General features: G+C 43.3%; 1 protein-coding gene and 1 long non-coding RNA gene across 2 annotated transcripts; one reads left to right on the plus strand and one right to left on the minus strand.

Moving 5' to 3' along the window:
* Positions 1–1,205: 1,205 nt before the first annotated feature.
* On the minus strand, positions 1,206–24,027 carry Ermard (ER membrane associated RNA degradation). The gene is given in 19 exon segments (XM_076926550.1): positions 1,206–1,497; positions 1,500–1,662; positions 5,430–5,543; positions 6,650–6,868; positions 7,551–7,676; positions 8,184–8,260; positions 10,226–10,309; positions 14,661–14,834; positions 15,757–15,825; positions 16,701–16,730; positions 17,107–17,209; positions 17,954–18,068; positions 18,709–18,845; positions 19,423–19,520; positions 20,251–20,340; positions 20,952–21,053; positions 22,259–22,398; positions 22,954–23,122; positions 23,886–24,027. Coding segments are annotated over 19 exon segments (2,076 nt in total). The 5' UTR covers positions 23,892–24,027; the 3' UTR covers positions 1,206–1,437.
* On the plus strand, positions 8,810–17,501 carry LOC143440004 (uncharacterized). The gene is made up of 3 exons (XR_013107939.1): positions 8,810–8,934; positions 16,178–16,223; positions 17,366–17,501. It is a non-coding gene; the product is annotated as an uncharacterized LOC143440004 (long non-coding RNA).
* Positions 24,028–24,031: the final 4 nt, after the last annotated feature.

Below are 24,031 nucleotides of genomic sequence, written 5' to 3' on the forward strand. Positions count from 1 at the left end.
GAACTTACAGCTCATCTCTTCCAGTTGCTTCCAGCTGCTGAACTACCTGGAGAGTTCCGTAGTGGTATCCACCTAAACAGGCTTGTCCTGCTGGAACAGGGAGACAGTGCCTAGGACTACATGCTGAAAAACAGTCATTCAGTTTCTTTCATTAATTATCTTTTAGAACCTCTGTGTGTGCTTTTCTTGTATGTGTCCTCTTGTTTATTTCCTTCAGAGAGCTGGTCAGCCCTAAGCAGCCCTGCGTGTACTTCAGGGAAGGGTGGGCCTTGTTTGCGAGTACACTTGGCAATAGGCTTGGGTAGGTAGCACCTTCCATCAACAGTTGTTCAGAATCTTGAATCTATACATGTATCATGCAACTGCTTCCTCTTCTAATGACGTGTAGGAGAAAGCAAGTCTCTAAACTTCTATTACCTGGTCTCACTCACACACCACCACAGTATGTGTTTAAATGTGCTGGATGCAAAGCCTTTTCTTGCGTGTGGAAACACTTAGATGACAATTCTGACAGAAAGTACACACACACACACACACACACACACACCCTTTTATCTTATCTTTATTTTTAAGGTGGAGGGGGTGTGGGTGGTATCCTTACATCTACTAGGCTGGTCACAATCTTGTGATCCCCGTTTCTGACTTTCAGGTGCTGGAATTCCCGGCATGTACCACTATACCTAAGTGATATCTTCTTTTAGGAAAATGAAAGGCAACATAGAGCTCATGGTACACATTTTTAAAAATCATTTAATTGACAAAGCAGGTTCAGAGGCAAGTACTGATAGTTTTGTGCTGAAGTGTGGAGAGTGTTAACTTCAAAAGACAGAGCTACCACATAGTAAAGATCTCTGGCCTTGCCCTTTTGGAATGGGTGTCAACTTCCATACTACAGAAACAGAACAGACATCATGTGCCCCTTGCTGCTATGCAACAAGTGATGTATCCTTGGAGTGATGGGCTAAGGAAAGGCATGTACATAAATTATGTATCTATGACATGATGCAGGACACATCTTTCCGTATGTGGATTACATTCCCTTAAAGTGATGCGATGCAGGATACAGGATCCTGTGCTCCTGATGTGACACATAAGGACAGGTCATTATGCATGAGAACCAGATGCCCTTGAAGTGATGTAGAGCATATGTCTGTGGACCATGTGTCCTTCATGTGACTCACTGGAGATATGGCATCATGTAGGTATTGTTCCTTTAAAAGATAAGGTGTAAAACCAAAAAAAAAAAAAAAAAAAAGATAAGGTGTTAAATCTTCGGGAACAATTAAATCCTAAGTAATGAACAGCAACCTGGCATTTTTACTTTCATCCAGAGGTTGACTGTGTGTTGGGGGTTGGGGGGCAGGGATAAAATTCAATGGGACAGACATGATATGCAGCTGCCACCAACACCCCCAAGGTCTCCTCTATAGTTCAGTGTCACAACCAAAAATAGCCTGACTCGTGATTTCTTTGACAGCTTGTGTCAACTTTATTTATGGGTTTTTTTTGGCTAAATGTATTAACATTTGTTTCTTCTCACTGAAAGTCCAGATTTTCAACAACACTGCATGTGTGAGACTGACGGCTTCACTCCATTTGTTCTTCTCTTGACTGGTATAGGCCACTAGGTTCTCAGTGTACTGTAGGACCAATTTTAAGAACCTGTTAAAAAGACAGTGAGGGATGTCAGCTTCTTTGTCTTTTCTATTATAGATTGAGCAGTGTACATGTCTTGTCTTCTCTTGAAATATTCCTAAAGATTGCTCAGCTGTGTCTGGATTCAAGAAGAAATGCATGCAAAATGAAAATAAGAGAAACTGTCAGAGAAAGGACGGAACGCTGGGGCCAATGCGCTCCACACTGGGATGGGTCTTATGAGACTCGAGATTGTTTTTTACACTCTCATATCTTGACATGTTTCTAAGCGATGAAACACTGTTCCAAAGACTGCGGGGCCATCAGGCTCAGACTGACAGACAACGGACACACGGTGAGAGAAGGTCCTTCCCACAAGTCCCTCTGGTACTGAAGCTGCATCACTTGGCTTCCTTCCCTTTGTGTTGACGTGTGTCTCTGAAGAGAAACACCATTACTATGAAATACTTGCTACTGCTAAACCCAGTTTTCCTTGAAGATATCCCTAAAGCTGGCAGCAAGTTTCAACCGATTATGATACACATCATTTTACATTTTCAGGTTTACCCTCAGTCTCCCGAGAACTGCAGACTTTCCCGTACTTGTTTACACTGTTTATGAAGATGTGCTAGGAGTGGATCCCACAGAGCCTTTGTCTGGGAAGTGGCTCTCCTCTATTCCACAGGGACACTGTAGCCAGATGCATGGGTGACATTAGCACACAGTACACAGAGAAGATACAGAGCAAGCACCACTGGTGCTAAGGCTGAGTACCCCAATGTAGTCACCAGTGGCACTAAGGCTGAGTACCCCAATGTAGTCACCAGTGGCGCTAAGGCTGAGTACCCCAATGTAGTCACCAGTGGCGCTAAGGCTGAGTACCCCAATGTAGTCACCAGTGGCGCTAAGGCTGAGTACCCCAATGTAGTCACCAGTGGCGCTAAGGCTGAGTACCCCAATGTAGTCACCAGTGGCGCTAAGGCTGAGTACCCCAATGTAGTCACCAGTGGCGCTAAGGCTGAGTACCCCAATGTAGTCACCAGTGGCGCTAAGGCTGAGTACCCCAATGTAGTCACCAGTGGCGCTAAGGTTGAGTACCCCAATGTAGTCACCAGTGGCGCTAAGGCTGAGTACCCCAATGTAGTCACCACTGGTGCTAAGGCTGAGTACCCCAATGTAGTCACCAGTGGTGCTAAGGCTGAGTACCCCAATGTAGTCACCAGTGGCGCTAAGGCTGAGTACCCCAATGTAGTCACCAGTGGCGCTAAGGCTGAGTACCCCAATGTAGTCACCAGTGGCGCTAAGGCTGAGTACCCCAATGTAGTCACCAGTGGCGCTAAGGCTGAGTACCCCAATGTAGTCACCAGTGGCGCTAAGGCTGAGTATCCCAATGTAGTCACCACTGGTGCTAAGGCTGAGTACCCCAATGTAGTCACCAGTGGCGCTAAGGCTGAGTACCCCAATGTAGTCACCAGTGGCGCTAAGGCTGAGTATCCCAATGTAGTCACCACTGGTGCTAAGGCTGAGTACCCCAATGTAGTCACCACTGGTGCTAAGGCTGAGTACCCCAATGTAGTCACCAGTGACGCTAAGGCTGAGTACCCCAATGTAGTCACCAGTGGTGCTAAGGCTGAGTACCCCAATGTAGTCACCACTGGCGCTAAGGCTGAGTACCCCAATGTAGTCACCAGTGGCGCTAAGGCTGAGTACCCCAATGTAGTCACCACTGGCGCTAAGGCTGAGTACCCCAATGTAGTCACCGGCCTTGCACACACTTGTTTGTCCACCCATGTCCTACTTTCATTTCTCTTGCTGTGATAAAATAACCTGACAACAAGCAACATAGGGAAAGAAGAGGGCTTATTTGGCCTTACTCGCAGCCCGTACTGCCCGGCTTTGTGGGCCAAAATGTTGCGGCCTGCTCCGCTCCACGCTTGGCGGCCACTGTATCTTGGCCCAAGCTGCCACTCCAGTCCGAGAGTCAGGGTCTAGCGAGAGAGAGAGTGGGGATAAAGGGGAAGAGACTTGAAGAACGGAGACAAGACAGAAAGTCTGATCAAGTCTCTTTGATTGAAGGGACTTCTGAGGTATTTATATACGCACGCAGGAGAACACAGGTGAAAACACTTTACCACGTGCACCATACAGCTGAGGTCACTAAACAGCAAAACAAGCTATGTGGGATAAACAATATATTTATCAGAGTGTGCTTCAGCTGTTGTAGGCTTTTGACAACCAAGTCTTTCATCAGGGTATATGGTTCCAGATGGCTGCAAAGTTGATCTAGCCGCTTTCTACTAAAGTCGGCTCCCAACAGCAGGGAAGTCACAGTGGCAAGAGACTGAGATAGCTCGTCATACCCTATCCAAAGTCAACAGTAGAGAGAAACAAATGCATGTATGTTGCCTGCTTGCTGGGTACCCAGCTACTCCTCTCTTTCCTCTTACACAGTTCATGGTCAAAACCAGGGAATGATGCCACCTACATGGGCTGGGGCCCTCTCACATCTATTAACAATCAAGACAATTCCGACAGACATGCCACAGGCCAACCTGATCCAGAAAATTCCTCAACTGACACTTAAGACTCCAGGTCTGTCAAGTTGACAATGAAAACTAACCACAGAACAGGTGAGATGGTTCTGTAGGCACAGCGCTCACTACGCAAGCCTGGTAACCTGGGTTCAATCCCTGGAGCTCATGGAAAGGTGGGAGGAGGGGCTGGACTGCAGAGTCGTCCTTTGACTTTCACCATTCCCCACCTCACAGGCCCCCTTCCCTAGAGTAAGTTAAAACTATTGCTTTTAATACTAGCATTTAGAAAGCAGAGGCAGGCTGACTTCTGTGAGTTCAAGGCCAGCCTGGTCTACATAGTAACTCAGGGTCAGTTAGGGCAACCCTGCCACCCACCCACACACACACACACACACACACCCCTCTTACACACATCTTACTTCCGTCCATAAGATGCTACAATATGAAAGGACTCCTATCCCCTGCCAAGTACTGCATATAGGCAGCTAATATATAAAAAACTTGTGGGCTTAGTTAACTGACTGTGACACACCATTTGTACAGCCCTGTCCAAGGGGTATCATGAGCACTGGGATCTCTGCATGTGGAGTGTCTGCATAAAAGAGTATTCTACTTTCAGATTCCCTAGATCTGGATGTTGCTGTAAAGTAGAATTCTTAAGTTTGAAACTATTGGCTATATGCAACTAATATGACTACCTGTGAGTCACTTGGATGTGGTAGGATTTGCCTCATGGCCCTGACTTCAAGACCCTCCTGCAAGACCATCTCCACGGTCTTCACTCAGCTTGCATCTGGGCACAGAACTACAGCCTGGCAAGTTGAGAGGGTTCACAAGTGAACTAGGTTCAATTTTGTGATCCACAAACTTAGTATCCAGTTGTACAGAGAAGACACGCTAAGGACCAAGGAGAATCTGTGGGGATTTAAAAAAAAAAAAAAATCACCAAAGGAATAGCCAAGAGGAGTCAAAATCTCTTAAAATCACCTCATACTGTGTCCTCTGTCCTGAGCAGGTATACTTTACCTCACACTGTGTCCTCTGTCCTGAGCAGGTATACTTTACCTCACACTGTGTCCTCTGTCCTGAGCAGGTATACTTTACCTCACACTGTGTCCTCTGTCCTGAGCAGGTATACTTTACCTCACACTGTGTCCTCTGTCCTGAGCAGGTATACTTTACCTCACACTGTGTCCTCTGTCCTGAGCAGGTATACTTTACCTCACACTATGTCCTCTGTCCTGAGCAGGTATACTTTACCTCAGATACTGCTTCTGTTCCTGAGCGCCTTTACCATGAACCGCATCAACACTGACCAATTCCAGTGCAAGGAGCAACAGAATCAGGGAAAGCACAGGACACAGAAGTCCAACGCTGAAAAAGGAGGAAGTTGGTCAGGGTTCTGACAAAGTTCTTTCCGTTTTCATAAGGAAAACAGCACGTCACCAAATCAAGACGTTTCTATGTTATTACAAAATTCATACCATGCATTTGGATCATGCTTTTCCCCTTTTCCAAATGTTCCAAATCTTCCCCCTCTCCCTACATACCAGCTTCACGTCTGTAAACGTGCTTGCTCTCTCTCTGTCTCAAACACACACAGCACACACAAAAAGAAAAAAAAAAGAAAACAAAACAAACAGAAAGACAAAGGAGAAAAAAGCCAAAAACAAAACAAAATATGGGGCTGTTTTGTCTACACTGTTAAATCCAAACATCCGGGAAGATGGTTTATCAGTCTTTTATCCTTGCTGGCCTCGTCTGGCCCAATCCCTACCTTTAAGCCTATAGAGTATGTAGCCCAGTCCCTTCTTGTCCTTTACATTCAGGTCACAAGGTGCCTTGACTCCCTGGCAGCAGCAACTGCTTTTAGTCTGGCTCGGTCCCAGTTACCACCAAATCACTACACAGGTGAGCCCCTATCCTGTGCTGGGTTCTGCTCTGTGCCCACCAGCACCTTCCTTGGCAGATCACCCAGGAAAGGATTTTCACAAGAGGAGAAAGTGTGTTTAACTTTGCCAGATTCCAAGAAATTCTATTTACGGCCAACCTTATTTTTCCCACGAGACCTGCAGAGATGCTTAAAAATCCTTCACTCCATTTTGAGAGAGGGATGTAACAGTACTCCGTGTATACTACATGAGTGCAGACTGAGAAACTTCTGGAAGGCAATGAACATGTATATGCTATGACAGGCCTAGAAACACCAACCATTCAACACAAAGTTCTAGCAATGTGTCCCAAGCAGCTGTTTCTAAAGGAAATGTGAAGAACAGTAGTGCCAGCAAATCCCAGTAAACAGCTCTAGGGCTTAAACCAGGATGATCATTTTGAGTGGTGGAACCCACAACAAAAGGCCATACTTAAAAGTTCTATAAAACAGTGTACACTGTAACCACTCTCTAAAAGGATCAGCACTCACCCAAGCTTGAGAGAGAGGTGCACTAATAAGTGGGGGGAGATGGGAGGGAATGGCATACCTGCTGAGCATGCGCACATAGTTCTGACGCTGCCTTGAGCGCAACCTACGCTCCAACCACTGCCTGTGTCTCAGCTGCAAAGAGGCGATGACCTGGTCAGACACGCGCTGGCACTGGAAGCTGATGCCTCGGAGCACAACCAGAACTTCTAGAACAATCCTGGGGCAGAACAGTGTAGGAATGCGTGTGCTACAGAGTTCATTGAGCAGCTGTGACCACCTGCAAGCGACAGTGTATCAATCGGGGGCACATAGTACCAGAGAATGCCACTTCCAGCTCTTTTCTCCTGAATCTGACATGGAACCTCAGCAAGTGACCAGCAGGTAAAATGCAATTGCAGTGAACAAAGTAGACTCATGTGACTTCACTAGACACATGGTACTGCACAGAGATCACCTAACCTCACCCAAGGACCCTGTTTGGGGCACAATACCAAAGTGCTGAAAGTTAGAATGTGTTGGGAGCCAACTTTAGTAGAAAGCGGCTAGATCAACTTTGCAGCCATCTGGAACCATATACCCTGATGAAAGACTTGGTTGTCAAAAGCCTATAACAGCTGAAGCACACTCTGATAAATATATTGTTTATCCCACATAGCTTGTTTTGCTGTTTAGTGACCTCAGCTGTATGGTGCACGTGGTAAAATGTTTTCACCTGTGTTCTGCTTGTGTATATAAATACCTCAATTCCCTTCAATAAGGGAGACATGAGAAAATAGAAGAGAGACTGAATCACACCCTGTCTTGTCTCCATTCTTCGCGTCTCTTGCCTCAAGAGCCACACTCTCTCTTGACCAGAGCACTTAGCCCCAAAAGTGTTGAAGCAAAGTGTTGAGGCAGAATGTGGGCCTCAACAAGAATGGAAACAGTAAGTCTGCTATCATAAACTCCTCAGTACTCACTTCTCCGAGGGAAGCCCATCCAAGCCACTGGTAGCGCAGGTACTCCCAGGCAGGGAGCGGCAGAGCTCACACAAAATCTTGCTAATTAAAGAGTTGCAGGCACATGCTTCAGAATTACCTTCCAATCTGAAGAACACACAATATTTAAAGGTATCTTCTAATAATTAAAACTCCTTCATTATTGGTAACAGAACCTTGATCTAAAAGTTGGTTTCCCCAATATAAAAGTAAGTAGGTGCCATGACAGGATAGAATGAACAATATGATATGCTGGAAGCAAGGCACGGTGCAGAGAGAAGGTGATCTGTGGCTGCCTCAGACTAGTCCTACTGTAAGTGTGCCTGCTTTATTCTACACTCTCCAAATCTGGGTCCCTACTCCTCTGGCTCCCGAGTCCAGACCATCATCATGTCTGCTGAGCCCTGGTTGATTGAAGGGTGCCTTATCTTCCTGTCTGTGTTCAACGGCCAACAAGCTGGGTCCCACAGTTCCCTTTCCAAAGGCTTTCTAACAGCTCTGTACAAGGAGGGAGATGAGCACTTGGTGCTCACTGCAACAGCCAGGCATGGTGTACACAACCCAGGTGACATGTGCAACAGCTTAGGTGACAAGACTCCAGCCCAGGTGACGCACCTGTCTGCTTGCTGACAACACTCTTCTGGCAAAGGTGGCACAGGCCACATCCTGAGGCTTCTCTCACAGCTCAGCACCTGAGAGGAAAGATTTGACTGCTCTAGGTTTCACAATATCCCAGAAAGTATGTTTTCAGCTGTCATAGATATTGAATCACTTTCTAGAAAATCTTTGTAAAACAGTTACAGGCTGCATATCTGAAAACCATAGGGCAAGCTCAAGTATTTCACATGTCCAGTTGAGGAACAGTTCAAACTACTGCTGAGCCGCTGATTATGAATATGTTTGCAACATGACCCCCTCAGCTAAGAGGCAGCCTACCTCCCATCCTCAGAACTGTGTGACTAGCGTTAGCAACTGGAGTGGAAGTGAGAGCGCACAGCACAGATGAGGAAGGCATGTCAACACTGTCAAGAACTTGTCAGCAGCCACAGGAAGCCACACAACAGATCCTTCAGCAGGCTTTGACCATGATAACATGAGTAAATTAAGTGACAGCTGTGTAGACACCACTGAATGTGGGCAATTTTCGGCAACAGCAATAATCAGGGCAATGACCTTACAAAGCACAGGACTGCCGCCAAGTAGTAGATGGATAAAAGATGAGAGTCCAAACTAGTCAGGGGCTGCCAGGGGCCAGAGAAGAGGACAGTGAAGAGAGACTGTCTCCAGACAGGCTGGAGACTCAGCAATCAGTCCACCATCCAGAATCTTCCCTCCAGTCCTCCCCATCTCTTTAAAATACCTGTAGGTAAGTTCTGGTATCTCTCTCTACCTTTCTAATGGTATCTTGGAAAGCAGACGCATGGGGGACACAATCCAGGCTCCTGCCCCCAAACCAGAGCCCACTGGCACAGAGATGGAGCTGATTTGATGACCTGGCCCTTCTCACCTGACTCCTTTAGCTGTTTCCTAACTGAAATGTCCCTTTTAGAGGAAACTTCTTAGGACTTGAGAAGCTCACAGAACTTACAAGATTCAAAGTACCTTCCCAAGGTTACAAAAGCAGAAGGCAACCGCTGGGAAGAGGGCACTCCTAGCTTATCTGACATCAGCTGTATATGGATGAGGGCTCTGGAGGGCATCCTTTGTGATTTGTCTCCAATGCTGGGATGGACTTCCTAGCTATCTAGAATCCCATAATTCCCTAAAGCTCACTGGTTACTGAGGCCGATTCAGGTGGACGGTCTCTTTGCTCTGTTCTGGTGCCTCTCTGGGAAGAACAGATGTTTGCTCACTTCTCCCCAGGAAAGGTTTCACAATGGATGTGTTTATCAGCACTGGTCAGGCCTTGGCCTCTAGCATGGCCTCTCTAGGCCTTTCCTTACAAGCACAAACCAGTTTATAGCAGCCTTGTGAGGGTGTGCTCACATGCCAGCATCTATGCAACAGCTATCCTGAATGAGGTGTTCATGGTGATTGTTCCCGTCCTCTCTCCTGCCATGTAAATAAACATCTGAGGCCTGGGGAGATGGCACAGTGGTTAACATCATGCACTACTCTTGCTGAGAATCTGAGTTCAATTCCCAGCAACTGTTGTGTGGCTCACAATTACCTCTAACTCCAGCTCTAAGAGATCAGAAGCCCCTGGCCTCCAAGGGCACCTACACACTCATCCTTACAATCTTTAAAACCAAAACCAAAACCAAACAAAAAGCAGAAAGCATTTGAGCTAATCTCCAAATTGGAACAACCTGGTGGAAAGTTTGCTTAAATTATAAGTTAATAAAAACTTGTCTTATATGGTAGAAGAAAAAAATGACATCCCTTACTTGGTAAAATTTGCTTCTCTCTCTGGTAGTGACCAGTACCAGCAGCCAGCCAGGCTCCATGCTAAATACTCCCCATGTCCTCCTTGAGACTAAAACCACCTTTAACTCTGAGACATAGAACCTGCAAGCACAGCAGACTGAGCCACTTGACCAGGCTACACAGGAAATGACTAACTGGTCAGGAGATCAGAGAGAACAAAGCCATGGGACCCTTCTGATGTAGCTGAAGGAGGAGTGATGTCCCCTCTCCCAACCCCATACAGTGCATACCTGTTTTTGAAGCTGAAAGGCTGGGTGACAGCGAGACCTGTAACCTTCTGCAAGACTAACCAGCAACTGTATTGCTGCTTCCTCCTGGTGTAGAAACATTGATGTCAGTCGTTGTGGGTCTGTGCTGGGTTTTGTGCCTTCTTCTGAATCATGCCAGTTAGAGTCATAGCCTTCCACTACCTTCTTCAAAGTAACTCTATTCAGCTGAAGCATGGTAAAGCTCTTCAATAAAGTAAGATGGGCCTGGCAGTCACCATAATCAACAAGCTGGTAAAATGGAGCTGACTAACCACGGCAACTTACAAAGATCACACACAATCTGTCCAGAGCATAACAAAACCACAAATGTACAAGGAGAAAAGATCCCAAAATGAATGAAAAAAATTTTTAAGGACTGAAAATCAATACAACTAGAAGGAAATTACATGACCACAAGCAGTTAACTGCTAAACACATAAATATTAAAAAAGCATAAAGTATTATAGTATATTCTAACTGATATAAATATATAACTGTATTTAATGTATAACTGATGTAAATGTGTGACTGAAAAGTGAAGTCAGCCACTGGAAACTACAAACATGAAAAGCGGGGAGTCAAAAACTGGCAGAAGCCAGAAGCAGGGACTGCCACGTTCCCAACGGCACAGAGCAAATGACTGAAACGACAGAAGATTGGAATACTGGGACATGTGCCAACCTTCACTCACTGACAACTAAGTCACAGCCACGGCGTGGGCAGCATCCTCATAGCTGTGGTGCCAAGTCTGGGGTGAGTGTTGGGACAGACAGGTGAGAGCACACACTTCTGCTCTAAGATACGGAAGCACAGAGGGACATGATGTGTGGAAAGGGTTTGGCTGCAGTGTTGAGAAGAGAGGAGGGACTGACAGAGCAAGTGTCCCGCCAGGAAGAGACGGTGATTTCCCCAAGTAACAGAATAACAGAGTAAAAGATTCAAGACACATCTTAAGACAGAAAACTGAGTATAGCATGTGAAAACAGGAAAGGGAGTCGTGGGGTCTGTGAGCCACAGACGCCACCTGAGATGGGAGGTGGGGTCCACACTCAGCACAGGCCTCAAGTCAGGACACACTTGCTACTGTTAATTTCTTTTGTCTTTGAGACAGTGTCTGATATATCCCAAGCTGGTCTCAAACTCTATGTAGTTGAGGATGACCTCTGAATCCTTCTGCCTTTACCTTCTGAGTGAGGGCTGGGGTTACAGGTATGTGCCACCATACCTGGTTCATGCAGGCGGGGCTCACACCCAGGTGCCATGTATGCTAGGTGACCACTCTTCCAGCAAGCTCCACTGAGTAGTGTTCACTACAGTAAATGATTTCAGCTTCCCTATATGATTGTGCACTAGTCTCCGGTGGTTTTCTGGGTCTGTGCTTACTTTAATGACATAGCCCATGTGGAACAGTAAGAATGAGAACAGACAATTCTTGAATATCTGGAAAGCACTAAACTGATGACTCAGCAAAGAGCAGAGCTTCTAGCACAAGAGTCTAGGGCTGGGTCCTGGTGGCACAAAAGAGAGATATCAGTTCTCCACGTGACTTCTGAAAAAGCTGCTAGCAATTTCAAAAAGAAAAACATAAAGCCAGACTCTACCTCACTCCCCAAAGGCACTAAATTCTACTTGGAGAAAATGGTAAAAAACAAAACAACAACCAAAAAAAAAAAAAAAAAAAAAAAACCCACTAGGAGAATTATAAATATGGTTATAATTTTTAGAATGCAAAGAAGCTTTCAAGAATGACATCAAAGGCAGATGCCAAGGAAAAAAGGATCCAGAGTTAAAGACAAATAACAGGTGGTACATCACTGAAAACAGCAGTAAAGTTAATAAAGCAGTGGGGAAAACACACGTGAGCACAGATGGCAAAGGAATGTCAACCATCAGTGGAAACAGAACAAAACAGAACAAAACACAGTCCTTACTGCTATCGCCACAGGGCTTGACCTTTGCAAGCTCACTACCACAGACACCCAAGTGAACACAGTCCTTCAGCTTACCACGACAGTCAGAGAATCTCAACAAAGGTACAGCATGCATATCAATGGAGGTCACTGGGATACATGACGGTGTACTAATGCAGCAGAATGACAGACAAAACAGCAAGAACAGGCACAGCAACGCCCCTAAAATACAGCTACTGAGAAACACTGCGTAAAGGACAAAGCATTTCTTCCCAGGAGTCCATTTGGGGACACTCATGGAAGGAAGCAGAGACATCCAACTTTTAACAGTTTTCATTTCTGGCAATGGGCATTCCAGATGGCTTGATGTCAACTTTGCTTGGACTTTTAAACAGTTGTAAAAATAACTGCCATGCATCTAAACTGAAAACAAAAGTACCACGTACACTATTACAACTGAAGCTTTTCACTCTAAAATAACAAAATCATTAGTTTCAGAAACGTCAATATCCTGTTCCATCAGTTTAGCAGACATTTGTGGGAATTTCTCGCACTTAGCCAATCATGTTGTGTAACTTGTTCTTTGATTTTTAACACTGACACTGCTGTTCAGAACAGAGGCAAAGAGGTATTTCAAAGAAAAAAAAATTATTTCAGCTTCAGAACCCTGACTTTCAGAGAATGTACACGTGTATATATTCTGACAGGGTAGTACTGTTACTCAAATTAAGATGAAAACTTATCAATAGATACTCATATTTGAGAAATAAGACATGTTCTTCCAAGCTAATGAAGAGTCAGTGCCCCTATTCCCTGGGCTTGGGGACTAAGGTGGTAAATGTTGGGCTGTCTCTCTAGGGAAAAGTAGTGTTTTTGTCAGAATAGAGAGGATTAGCTAGGGTTTATTGCATAGCCATAACCTATTAGTAGAAATCTGTATAATTAATATCAAAATGAAGATATAAATTCTTAAATGGCACCAATTTACTTTGTTTACAAACTTTAAGGTTTTCATTGGCATGAGCTTATTAGTGATATAAGAGTGAGACGAATATTGTTACTCCCATAGGCATTTTACCAGTATAACACATTTAGGAATACAAAGCTTAGACCCAGTCCTTCTTTAACTTTTTTTAACTGATTTGAGATGGTCAGCCTGTGAGTTAAGGGACTATAGCAAATTCATGACTTGGAGTTTATTATAAGGGTGTTCTCTATGTTTTATTTAGAAATAGCTGAGTGGAGTTAACAGGCAACAGTCCAGATTACCTTACATGGATAGTTGGTTTTCAAAACATCAGAAATCCTTAGAATTGACATGACAAACATTTCTATATTAATGTTCATTTTCATTAGAGACCTGTCTGCTCCGGACAGCTTCCTATATTGAATTCTAAGAAGAAATTGAGCATCCTTGGAGTTACTCCAGTTGTGGTGAGACAGCCACTAGGCAAGAATTGCCACTTTCCTTCTACAGACAAATTACTGTTCAGAAAAGGACACACTTGCAGAATAGTCGACTGATTATATCTGCCTAGACAGAGTAATCAGCCCTTAATAATTCTGCATCGCTAGGTCTGTCAGATGATCCTGGACCAGAAGGCAGAAGAACAGATGCTCCAACGTTTTGAAGTAGAGCGAGTGTCCAGGTGTTCAGAGGTCTCTATAAATTGGCTAAGTTTTAGAAACTACGATTTGTGCTTCCCACAATTATAGTTAACTCAGTCATTCTGGATTTCTGATGGGGTTGAAAACATATAGCTATTGACCTTAAGAGAAAAGATTTGAGTGGATGGTCGTCAGCCTGACATCCATCCTAAAGCCAGGTTCAGAACTAAATGTTTTAGTTAGAATAGATGACAGAGGAGCTGGTTAGTCAACAAAAGGATGGACTGGGTATTAGGACTATCCTGTACCTCACTGGTACAAATTGGCATAATTATGCTCTAATTGTATTTCGAGAGAAAAGTTTCATTTTAACAGGAAGGGTGATGTGTAGGAGGAGCTAAGGTAGGAGGAGTACTGAGAGGTGGAAAAGGAGTAAGAAGAGGAGAAGAAGAAGGAGAGGAGAAGCTAGGTGATGAAAGAGAGAAAGAGGGGGGAGACAGGGAGGCAAATATTCATGTATCTCCACCAGTCAAAGATAGTTGTTATATCTAGGTCAGTCAGTGGGTTACACCTCTGATTGAACAATTCCAAACTTATAAAGCCTATGATTAACATTTTTTAAAAAAAAATGTATAGATGCAAAAAGGAAAAGGGGGCATAGGATAGGGGTTTCCTAAGGGGGGTAGGGGGGAATGGGGATAGGGGATGCCATCTGAAGTGTAAATAAAATATCTAATAATAATAAAAAAAGAATGTGTATAATACCAATGAACATATAACACTAGTAAATTTTTTAAATACTGCACCACAATAAAAAAATAAAATTAAAAAAAAAAAAAAAAAAAAAAAAAAGACATGTTCTTCCATTGCCACCAGCCACCCTCCTCCCTCTGTGGTACCTTCAGTTCTGACAGTGTGTCCTCGTCAGTGAATCTGAGCAAGAGCACAAGGGAGAACGTGAGAAGCTGGCTTGCTGCCTCTTTTGGAAATTCGTGTATGTTGATCTCCCCGTGGCTTAAACGATCCCGGATACGAGGACCCTCCTGATAGTTCAGGAAATCCCACAAGAATTCCTTTTAGAATTAACAGAGAAACATTCTGTTAGTGTTCTGGGCAGATGAAGAGTGAATGGCAGGGTTTCCAGGCAGTTTCTGGCTTGTTTATAAACTGAAGGGAAATGTGAGTCTCAAAGAGGGCACTCACGCTATCCTGCAGCTGGAAATGTATTGGGGGAAGGGAAACAAACTTCCCTAACGAAACATAAATCACTGCTCTCGCTTGAAGGAGCATAACCAAGCAGCTGTCCCTGGGCCACTGCCTCCCCTGCATTCATCATGGACTACTCCTGCCTCTTAAGCCAACAAAGGTGGCTGCTCCCTTCTCTAACAGTACACGCCCAAAGTCTCTCTCAGACAGACAATGGCGGAGAAAGTCAGAAAACCACTGATGTGGGCAGACTGCCAATAGAGGAAGAGTCCAGGGTATTCAAGACCAATATATACATATATATGTCAGCTAGATTAGTCATCTTACTGTCTGAGGGCAGGAAGGAATGCCAAAATCACGCATAAGGAATGGGAAGTATAGTCCAGCTCTTCTCTTCTCAATGAAGTGGAATAGACAGAGTCTCTACTATAGTCTATAGAGAAGTCATTGTAGCATTCTTATAAAATATAAAATGCTGATTGAAAAATAGGCCAAAACATTAATCTCATCATCCAACACTTAATCTTAAAGACATGTGACTGTTGCTAATTTTTACAAACAAATATATAGTCCTTTCTTCAGTAAAAATACATAGAACCAATAAATAGTGTTTAGAAAGAGGGCAGCCAAGTGATCAGGCGTTCAAAAAGCACAGCACCTGCACTGAAGTCACTTCTGACACTGTCTGTGACAAGCCAAGGTGACATCCAGAAGCAGGTCAGCTCCTGAGCATACCACAAATAATGTCATAACCAGAAAGACATGAGACTGGAGATACATGGACTTTACCATGGCAGGCTCTCCAAGGAAACAAGGAAGCTGGTTGATGGTACCATCACTCATGTTTTTTGCCAGTATCTGGAACACCAAACATAGATGAGTTAACAAGTTGTTAGGCTGACACATGCACATATACTATGTACACAAGAGTCATGCACATACACATATAGAGAACCACTGATCTGTACATATACAATTAGAATATTTGTATTTCTAAAGTTGTTGCCCTGGTTAAAAATAGTTGTTCTCAGCAGTGGTTATAGTCAAAGGTGTCAATCTGTTTGCTTTTTCCAACTTTGTGTTTTATACAACTACAGAAATAAGATTAACAATATTGGGCCTCATAATTAACCTGAAAGCTTGCTTTATTTATTTATTTATTTATTTATTTATTCATTTTTTATTTGAAACAGAGTTTCATGTATTACAGGTTAGCTTCAAATCCTGCATCTATCTCACAAGTGTTGGGATTACAGGTATGTGCCACCATGCTGGGCATATTCAATGCTGGAGACTGAACCCACAGCTTCACGGTTACCAGACAAGCGTCAGTCCACTAGAGTACAGGCCCAGAGGTACACTTAATTCTAGCATGAGCTTCTTCTCCTTCCTGCCTATTACCACATTACAACATTTTCCTGTGAGCATGCTACTTATAGTTAATCTTTGTAGTTTTTATTATTTTAAATTCACTTATTTTACATACATGAGTATTTTTGCCTGCATGCATGTACGTGTACCACGAGCTTGCCTACACCTGGTTGTGAGCCAAACTATAGGTGCTTGGAACCAAACCCAGGCCCTCTGCAAGAAAAATGGTCCTAAGCTCTGAGCCATCTCTCCAGCCCTGAACATTGTGCTTTAATTTGTATCTTGAAAGAAAAATGAATGTTTTCAGGGTTTTTTTTTTGTTTGTTTGTTTTTAGTTTTTTTTTGCAAGTTTGGCTACTTACTTCATCAAACGTGGTATATAGAACTGTTGACTGCAGAAAAGGGAAGATATAAAAGAGAAACAATTAAAAAGAACAGTAGTATTATGCAAAATCAGAAACAGTTCCAGCTTCAGAAAATGCTGATGCTTTTGCAACATTATGAAGTTTAAAGGACAGTTTAGAAACAGAACTATCTTACACAATCACAATTCAAATAAATGTGTGCTGTAAGAGCAAATAAAACACGCTGTGTGTGTGCATGCACGTGTATGTCTGTATGTTGTAAGGGACTGAATCTGGAGTTTTACACATACTAGGCAAGTGCTTAGCTAATAATCTTCATTTAAAACTTCTAAATAGTCACAGAAAATTATCAGCATGGTAACTATAGTTGCAGTGAGTAACAGAAACACATAAACACATGTACCTCAGCTGTGAGCAGTCTCTCAGGACATTTGTTAACTGCAGCAAAAACTCTCCTGAGTCCAGCTTCTAGCTGTGACAGCAACAACACGGTACAGTCGGCAAACCTGTGGGACCCGAGTATATCAGCGGTGTCTCAGGAACTGTACTATAGCATCAATACAACTAGTACGGCATTGAAAAGGGGGGTGTATAACTTGCTAATGTGAGAAGCAATGATTTTAATCCTTTTTTTTTTTTTTTTTTTTTTTGGTGTTTTAAAGCTTGATGAAACATTTTTTGTAGTTTCAGTAGAACAAAATGTCATCAAGGATCTGTAAACAGCGCAAGCCACTTCTGAGGATGCCAGAACAGCAGCGCTACAGCAGGGAGCTGAAGAAAAAGTGAACCCAAGAGTGAGGTCACCTGAGGACAAGTAGTGACCAGCTCATTGGATCTCCGGTCTCTGCCTCTCTGAAAACACGCTGTGCCTGGCTTTCCCAGGGCTTTGTCTTTGAGGGAATATATGGCCAGGCTTACCTGTCCCCACCACCCACCCCCGCACCATCCCTCCACCACTACGGTTCTCTAATGATAGGTTCAATGTTTTACTTACAGTGAGAATTCAGGAAAATACTAAGAAGCTTATTCGAACAACAACAAAAAAGTTCTGTCAATGTCACCAAGAGGATGATACAGAGCACTTCAAACAGTTACGGCTTGTCTGAGTCATCAGAGGAAGGCATTCTGTACTCTGTCTAATCTGAGACAGTCTCACGTCTACCTCCTCAGCTGGGACAGTAAATGAACTGTGGATGAAGGGCATCCAGCCTGGCATCTAAGCACCCAGAGCACCATGCCACCCTTGTTACCTGTGAGACTTGAACTTGCTCACTGCCATTTCCCAATATGGCAACATGATTTTTAATAGAAAGTGGGATTTCGTCATCACTGTCTCCAATGCTGAGAGTACTTCATGAGTTACATCTGTAAAAGAGCAAGTATCTTTGAAAACACAACCACAGTCAGCAATAGAGATGTCAGGAACACATGTGGACCGACATGCCAACCAGCCAGCACCCTGGGACAGATGAACTGTGGCCTACAATAGAACATTCCTGAAAAGGGAGAGCACCTGGCCTACAGCTACAGTGGAGTGGCTTCAGGAAGTTGCCAAGAGGAAAAATGGGCAACTCATCTCTTCAGGGACTTGGGCAGCAACTGAGAGTAGGGCTGAAGATGCCCTAGTTGAGGTACTGACCTAGAGGAGTAAGATGTATTCTCAGAAGATACAGCAACTTTCTACTGTTGGCACAGCTGATACAATGGCCACGAGTACAGATGCAGACAAGGTGAGAGGAAAGAACAACAGATACCGTGGATGCCCCCAAGACTTCTGAGTGGCAGCACATCTGAGGAAGAGTCCAGCTCTAGCTGTGACTCTCAGGGCCAACAGCACCCCAGAGCAGTGGTAAGGAGTGAAGTTTAAAAGGGTCTTCCAGTAACTCACAGCCATCTTGCCAAGGTCGATAGAGTATTTCACCAAGAATTCAAGTCTGATGCTACTTACGAACTGCAAATACCTCCGTAAAGACATAGTAAGGGGAGTGTGAAATGTAGAACTTGCCAGGAAAAACAATCACATCCTCTAAGTTTGTGAGTGTTACAAAAGGTCGATGTGCCAATGTGACTTTTGTGTGCTGAAGGTAACTCTTCAGTAACTGACCCAGTCCTGCCGTCAACAGCAACATGGCTGAACAGTATCTAGGGAAGGAGACAGAGATCTCCTGGAAAATGAACATAGCCACATACAAAGAACTTTTCTTAGACAGAGGTGTTAAAATTATGCAAGGAGGAGGGTTGACATGGATCAGCGGGGAAAGACAACTGCAGCCAAGCTGAGTGCCCTGAGTTCAATCCCTAGGCCTGCATTTGGAAGGAGAGAACCATTCCCCACTATTGCCCTTTGACTTCCACACAAATGCTGTGGCATATATGGACATGAGTAAATGAATGTAAAAAATAAGAGAATTAAGAAAGGAAATCATCAAATGTCAGGACTCTCCATAGATGGAATTAAGCTGTACAATAACTAGGAAGGCTATTACTATATCAAACTGCATGGGCTTCCTGCCTATCCAGGCACCTACGCCTGCTCCTGGAGCAAAGGCCCTGAAACACACTCTATCCCACTCCAGCTGCTCTGCTGTTGACGTGCAACTTGACCGTCCATGTCTCAAATTCTCTTGTCTTTCACAAAGAATCCTTTCTTCTTGTGAAATTCAAAATACAGCAAATTCTTAAGCAGATTAAGAAAAAAATTACTTAACCAGCAACTTACTTTGGAGGAATATCTTGAGGGGAAGCAAAGCCATGCCACAAGACGTTTCTCAGGTTGAGGCCACAGGGAGAACCGATGAAGACTTTTAGTACGTCCATCTAATCCATTAAGACAGCAAGATTACTGAGTTATAGAGTAAACTGATTCAACCCTAAAATGCTTGCTTTCTCCTTTAGATCTAAGAAAGCCAGAAGCTTCTGCTAGTATAAATAGTAACAATAATGATACTAACACAAAAATATTATTACATTTTTATTTAGTATGAGCCAATGTCTAGAGGTCAAAGGACAACCTGAGGGAATTGATTCTCTGCTTCTACCAAGTGTGTGCTAAGGTTTGAAATGTTGTCAGCCTTGGTGACAGTCATGTGCACACACGCGCGTGTACACACACACACACACACACACACACACACACTATGACACTATGACACTATACGTCTGAATGGCGGCAAAAAGCATAAATTCCTCCCTGTAAAAAAAACAGAAGTATTTTAGGACAAAACTGTAAGACTACCATTCCAAAGTGGTAAATGTAGTCTATGTCAGACTTAGTAATATCATTAGGAATATTTAAATGAATAAAGTGATATGCTTCTAACTGCCTCACTTGCTGGATCTATATGGTTATTCTATCATCATCAAATCTGGGGAGAGAGACCCTGTAAAATATGAGGAAGAGGGACAATTCCAGAAGGAAGAGAGAAGAATACACTTAATCAGTGAAATAGTTAATGTTTTTCCAGAGTACTGTAGCTTTGGAAGCTCAAAACTACAGGTCATGTCAGCTACTCTTATTCTATGCTTTATGTATAAATTGCATACTTACCACATCATGTCCAAAGACTTGTGCAAGCTCTGCAGATGCAAGAAGATCTCTTAGGAGAAAGGGGCACTCTTTCCCAATCAGTAAAAATACCTAAAATTTAAATAGAAATCACATAATACTTCCATGATAATCAGCAGTAATATTTTTAAGACAGAGCATAATGTATGAAGCATTGTACAAATGAGCAAAGAAAAGTATTTAGATGAAGATTCCCCCCCACCCCCGTGTGTGTGTGTGTGTGTGTGTGTGTGTGTGTGTGTGTGTGTGTGCATACAAGGTCTGGGCTGCACATGCCTAGGGGCCAGAGAAAAGCAGCATCCTCCATCACTCTCCACCTTATTCCCTTGAGACAAGGTCTCTTATTGAAACTGGAGCTAGAGTGAAGGCCAGAAGGCTTCACTTACCCCTCTGTCTCCACCCCTTTCCCCACAGTGTGGTGTTACAGGAGGTGTAGAAGCAACTGTACGTAGCTTTTTATTTTTTAAACACGGGCACCGTAATCTAAGTTCAGATACTCATGCTTATGAAGCAAATATTTTTATCTACTGGGTCATCTCCCAGCTCAGAAGAACTAGGATTTCTTAATCATGTACAAAGAGAATCATTGTATTTTACAGTAAAACAGTAATAAAAAGCAAGAGATCTGAAGTTCTTGTGTTCATCCAGGTAATCTGGCAAACAACGAGGATTCTCAAACTCACATCACCTAAGGCTCGTTCCAGACAGGAAGCTAGTTTCATCATGCTGAGGGAGATGGCGGCTAACTGCAAGCTTTCCAAGGCATCAAATATTTCAAGAAACAACTATTCAGAGGAAGACACACATTAGAGTTCAGATTCAATGAAAGATGTTTCTCAAAGCAACAATAATTTTTAGTCATTTACTATTATTGAGCTCAAGCCTCTTAAGATGTAAAGATTTTACATTTTTGGAATAAAAATAGTTTATATTAAAATACTATAATAAAGGAATTATTTAATAACTAAAAGGTTCTTTGAAAATCCTTTAAATGTTTGTTCAAAGCACAAATTTGGCATAATAATTAATTGAAACCAAATATTCCGACCTATTTATTTCCTATAGTGATTTCTGGTTTACTTCCTTTATAAGGCAGCTGACCTGTTTTGGAATCAGACATATTACAGAGGCTGCATTATTATAGTCCTTTAACATGTCAAGTGAAACACAGAAAATGCAAAGCACACAAGATTTGCATTAGGTCTTGTCCCATATTACTACTTTCTTTTCAGTTCACTGTTAAGCAAGCACCTACTCTCTGATCTCCTTACCTTGTCCTCTCTCTGGGAGGTCTGTTCTGTATGATCAAGTGGACTTTATCTTCTTAAGCCTAATTAAGCCCAAAAGTTGTTCAAAGAATTATCGTCAACTCAGGCTTCAGATATAAACTACTTAGACTTCTCTGGCAGTCCCTGGGAATTCTTCAAAGTTGGAAGGTATAGTAAGCATAGTAAAAAAACGCTTTTTATACATGGAAAAAAATAATTTTGTCAGGATCCCCACTACATCCAAAGCCCTACTTGATAACCAGAACTCAGTTACATCACCTACTCAAGATAACTAGACACAGGCCTAGAACGCCATGACAACCACTGGACAAGCATATAAGCAAAGACTAAGAGTGACATTCTGCTCTGCATAGAGATGTGTCTGGAGAGATGACACTGTAATCTGCCCTGTAGCTGAAGGGTCTCCCCAGGATCCTGACCCTCAAATCAGACTTCTGTTAAAGACTGGACCTGACTTTCAGCTAAGACACGTCACATAGTTGGGGAGATAGGCCTAGGGCTGTAGTTAGGAATTTAGAGTATGAATATTATGTGATGACCCTCAGCATAATAAAATATAACTTTTGCTATAGTGACGACATGTATCTGTCTGCTTGCTTGTAACAGTAAGCCAATGATGGAAAAGATGAGCTCAACTTGGAAAGTAACAAGGATTCCAATTTGTAAAGTCTTTCATTTCTAAAGAGACACAGATGTCAAACCTCTGGATAAGCTGTCCACTGGTACCATGGTGAATACTGAGTTTCAAACTGTGCTCTAGTCAGAGATGAGATGTGTAGATGGATGGCCTCACACACCGGACCCAACTGCTGCACACTTTGCCTGTAGTCCAGACTTTGCCCTTTAGGAGGAGAAAATATTTTAGCTCCAGAGCTCTATGTCAAGGGATGAAAAATATCTAAGTCAGAGAAAGGCTTTATTTATAAAATGTCCACAAAAATCAAGCAGCTTATAATTGGATGTATAGTAAGTATACATGCAATTCAATAGAAATGAACTGTAAAAGGTTTTATTACCAGTATAGAATGTGTAGCTGTAGATTTTGTTGTTCTTGGTCAACTATAAAAATGTGGAATCTGAGAAATAACTCACATTGTCAACTAGGTACTTATATCACTTGTCTTTTATCCAGAGAACCCATGCTGTATATATAGCTAGTGACTAGTGGGTCCAAGCCCTAAAATACTAGAATAGTCTAGTATCTCTTAGGCCTTGCCTCCTTGGTCCTCCTGCTTACATTATTCCATTAACTAAGCATCTCTTGACTTTTATATATTTCTCCTCTGATTTACAACTACACGATAACACTCTTCAAGAACCAATGAAAGTCTTACTGAACAACAATTTTTAATGTGAAAGTACTACCTGAAGCTTGATGTACAAAGAGAATACAAACCTAATTCTGCATAGCTCACACAGTCTGTAATTCCTTTCCAGTGTACTTCCCCATTTTGAGTTACAATGCTATTGATATCACAAATTTCTGTGAGTTCAAACCCAAGGTTACAAATCAAGTCATGCACTAAAGGAGAAAGGCATGTGGTAATGGAATCCTCTGTTAAAACCTGAAATATAAAACAAAAAGCACTGTTACATTCAAGTGGAAAGAAAATCTGAACTAAGGCATGGCAACTGTTAATATGCTTTCTGGATACCATAACAGCTCTATGTATAGAACAGTGCTTAGACACTAAGGGTATCTTATGTATCTGTTTTAAATGTTCACTGTGAACCGAAATCATTTCATCAATCACACTTGCTGACTCTGGAGTTTGGAGACTTGGTGGGTTTTCTGAACGATGTGTCACTCCTTTCGGCATTTTTTAGTATACAGCAGTTAGCAAAATTAGAGATAGTGCCGGGCGGTGGTGGCGCACGCCTTTGATCCCAGCACTTGGGAGGCAGAGGCGGGCGGATTTCTGAGTTCGAGGCCAGCCTGGTCTACAGAGTGAGTTCCAGGACAGCCGGGGCTATACAGAGAAACCCTGTCTGGAAAAACAAACAAACAAAAAAAAATCAGAGATAGTTTACAGGGAGTGTGGAAAGAGAAAACCTAGCATCCCTGACCTTGGTATGAAACACAACTTCCGGCCCAGAAGCACTGAGTTAAGGGTGTAGAGTGATGGATGCCAGCCCTGAGATGATTTACCTTTTTCATTTTTTCATAACCCCTCCCATCAAACACAGTGTTCTGTAAATTGACTTCCCCTGTCGCTTGTAAGTCCACCCGCACTCTCGCGTGACAGTATACCCCTGCGGGCTTGCCACGACGGGCTCCCGGAACAGCATCTCAGAAGGTAAGCGACGGGACCCAGCGCTCCGCCCTACCTCCATCGCTTCCGGCTCGGGTCGCGGCGCTCGCTGATGACTAACGCGGTCCTCGTCCCCCGGCTTCCGGGATGTGGCGCTCTCTGATGACTCAGGCTCCTCTCTTCTCCGTGACTCACGCGCCTCTCTTCGCCGGCTTCCGGGAC

Source organism: Arvicanthis niloticus, chromosome 28, assembly GCF_011762505.2.
Source record: "Arvicanthis niloticus isolate mArvNil1 chromosome 28, mArvNil1.pat.X, whole genome shotgun sequence".
NCBI classification, from domain to species: Eukaryota; Metazoa; Chordata; class Mammalia; order Rodentia; family Muridae; genus Arvicanthis; species Arvicanthis niloticus.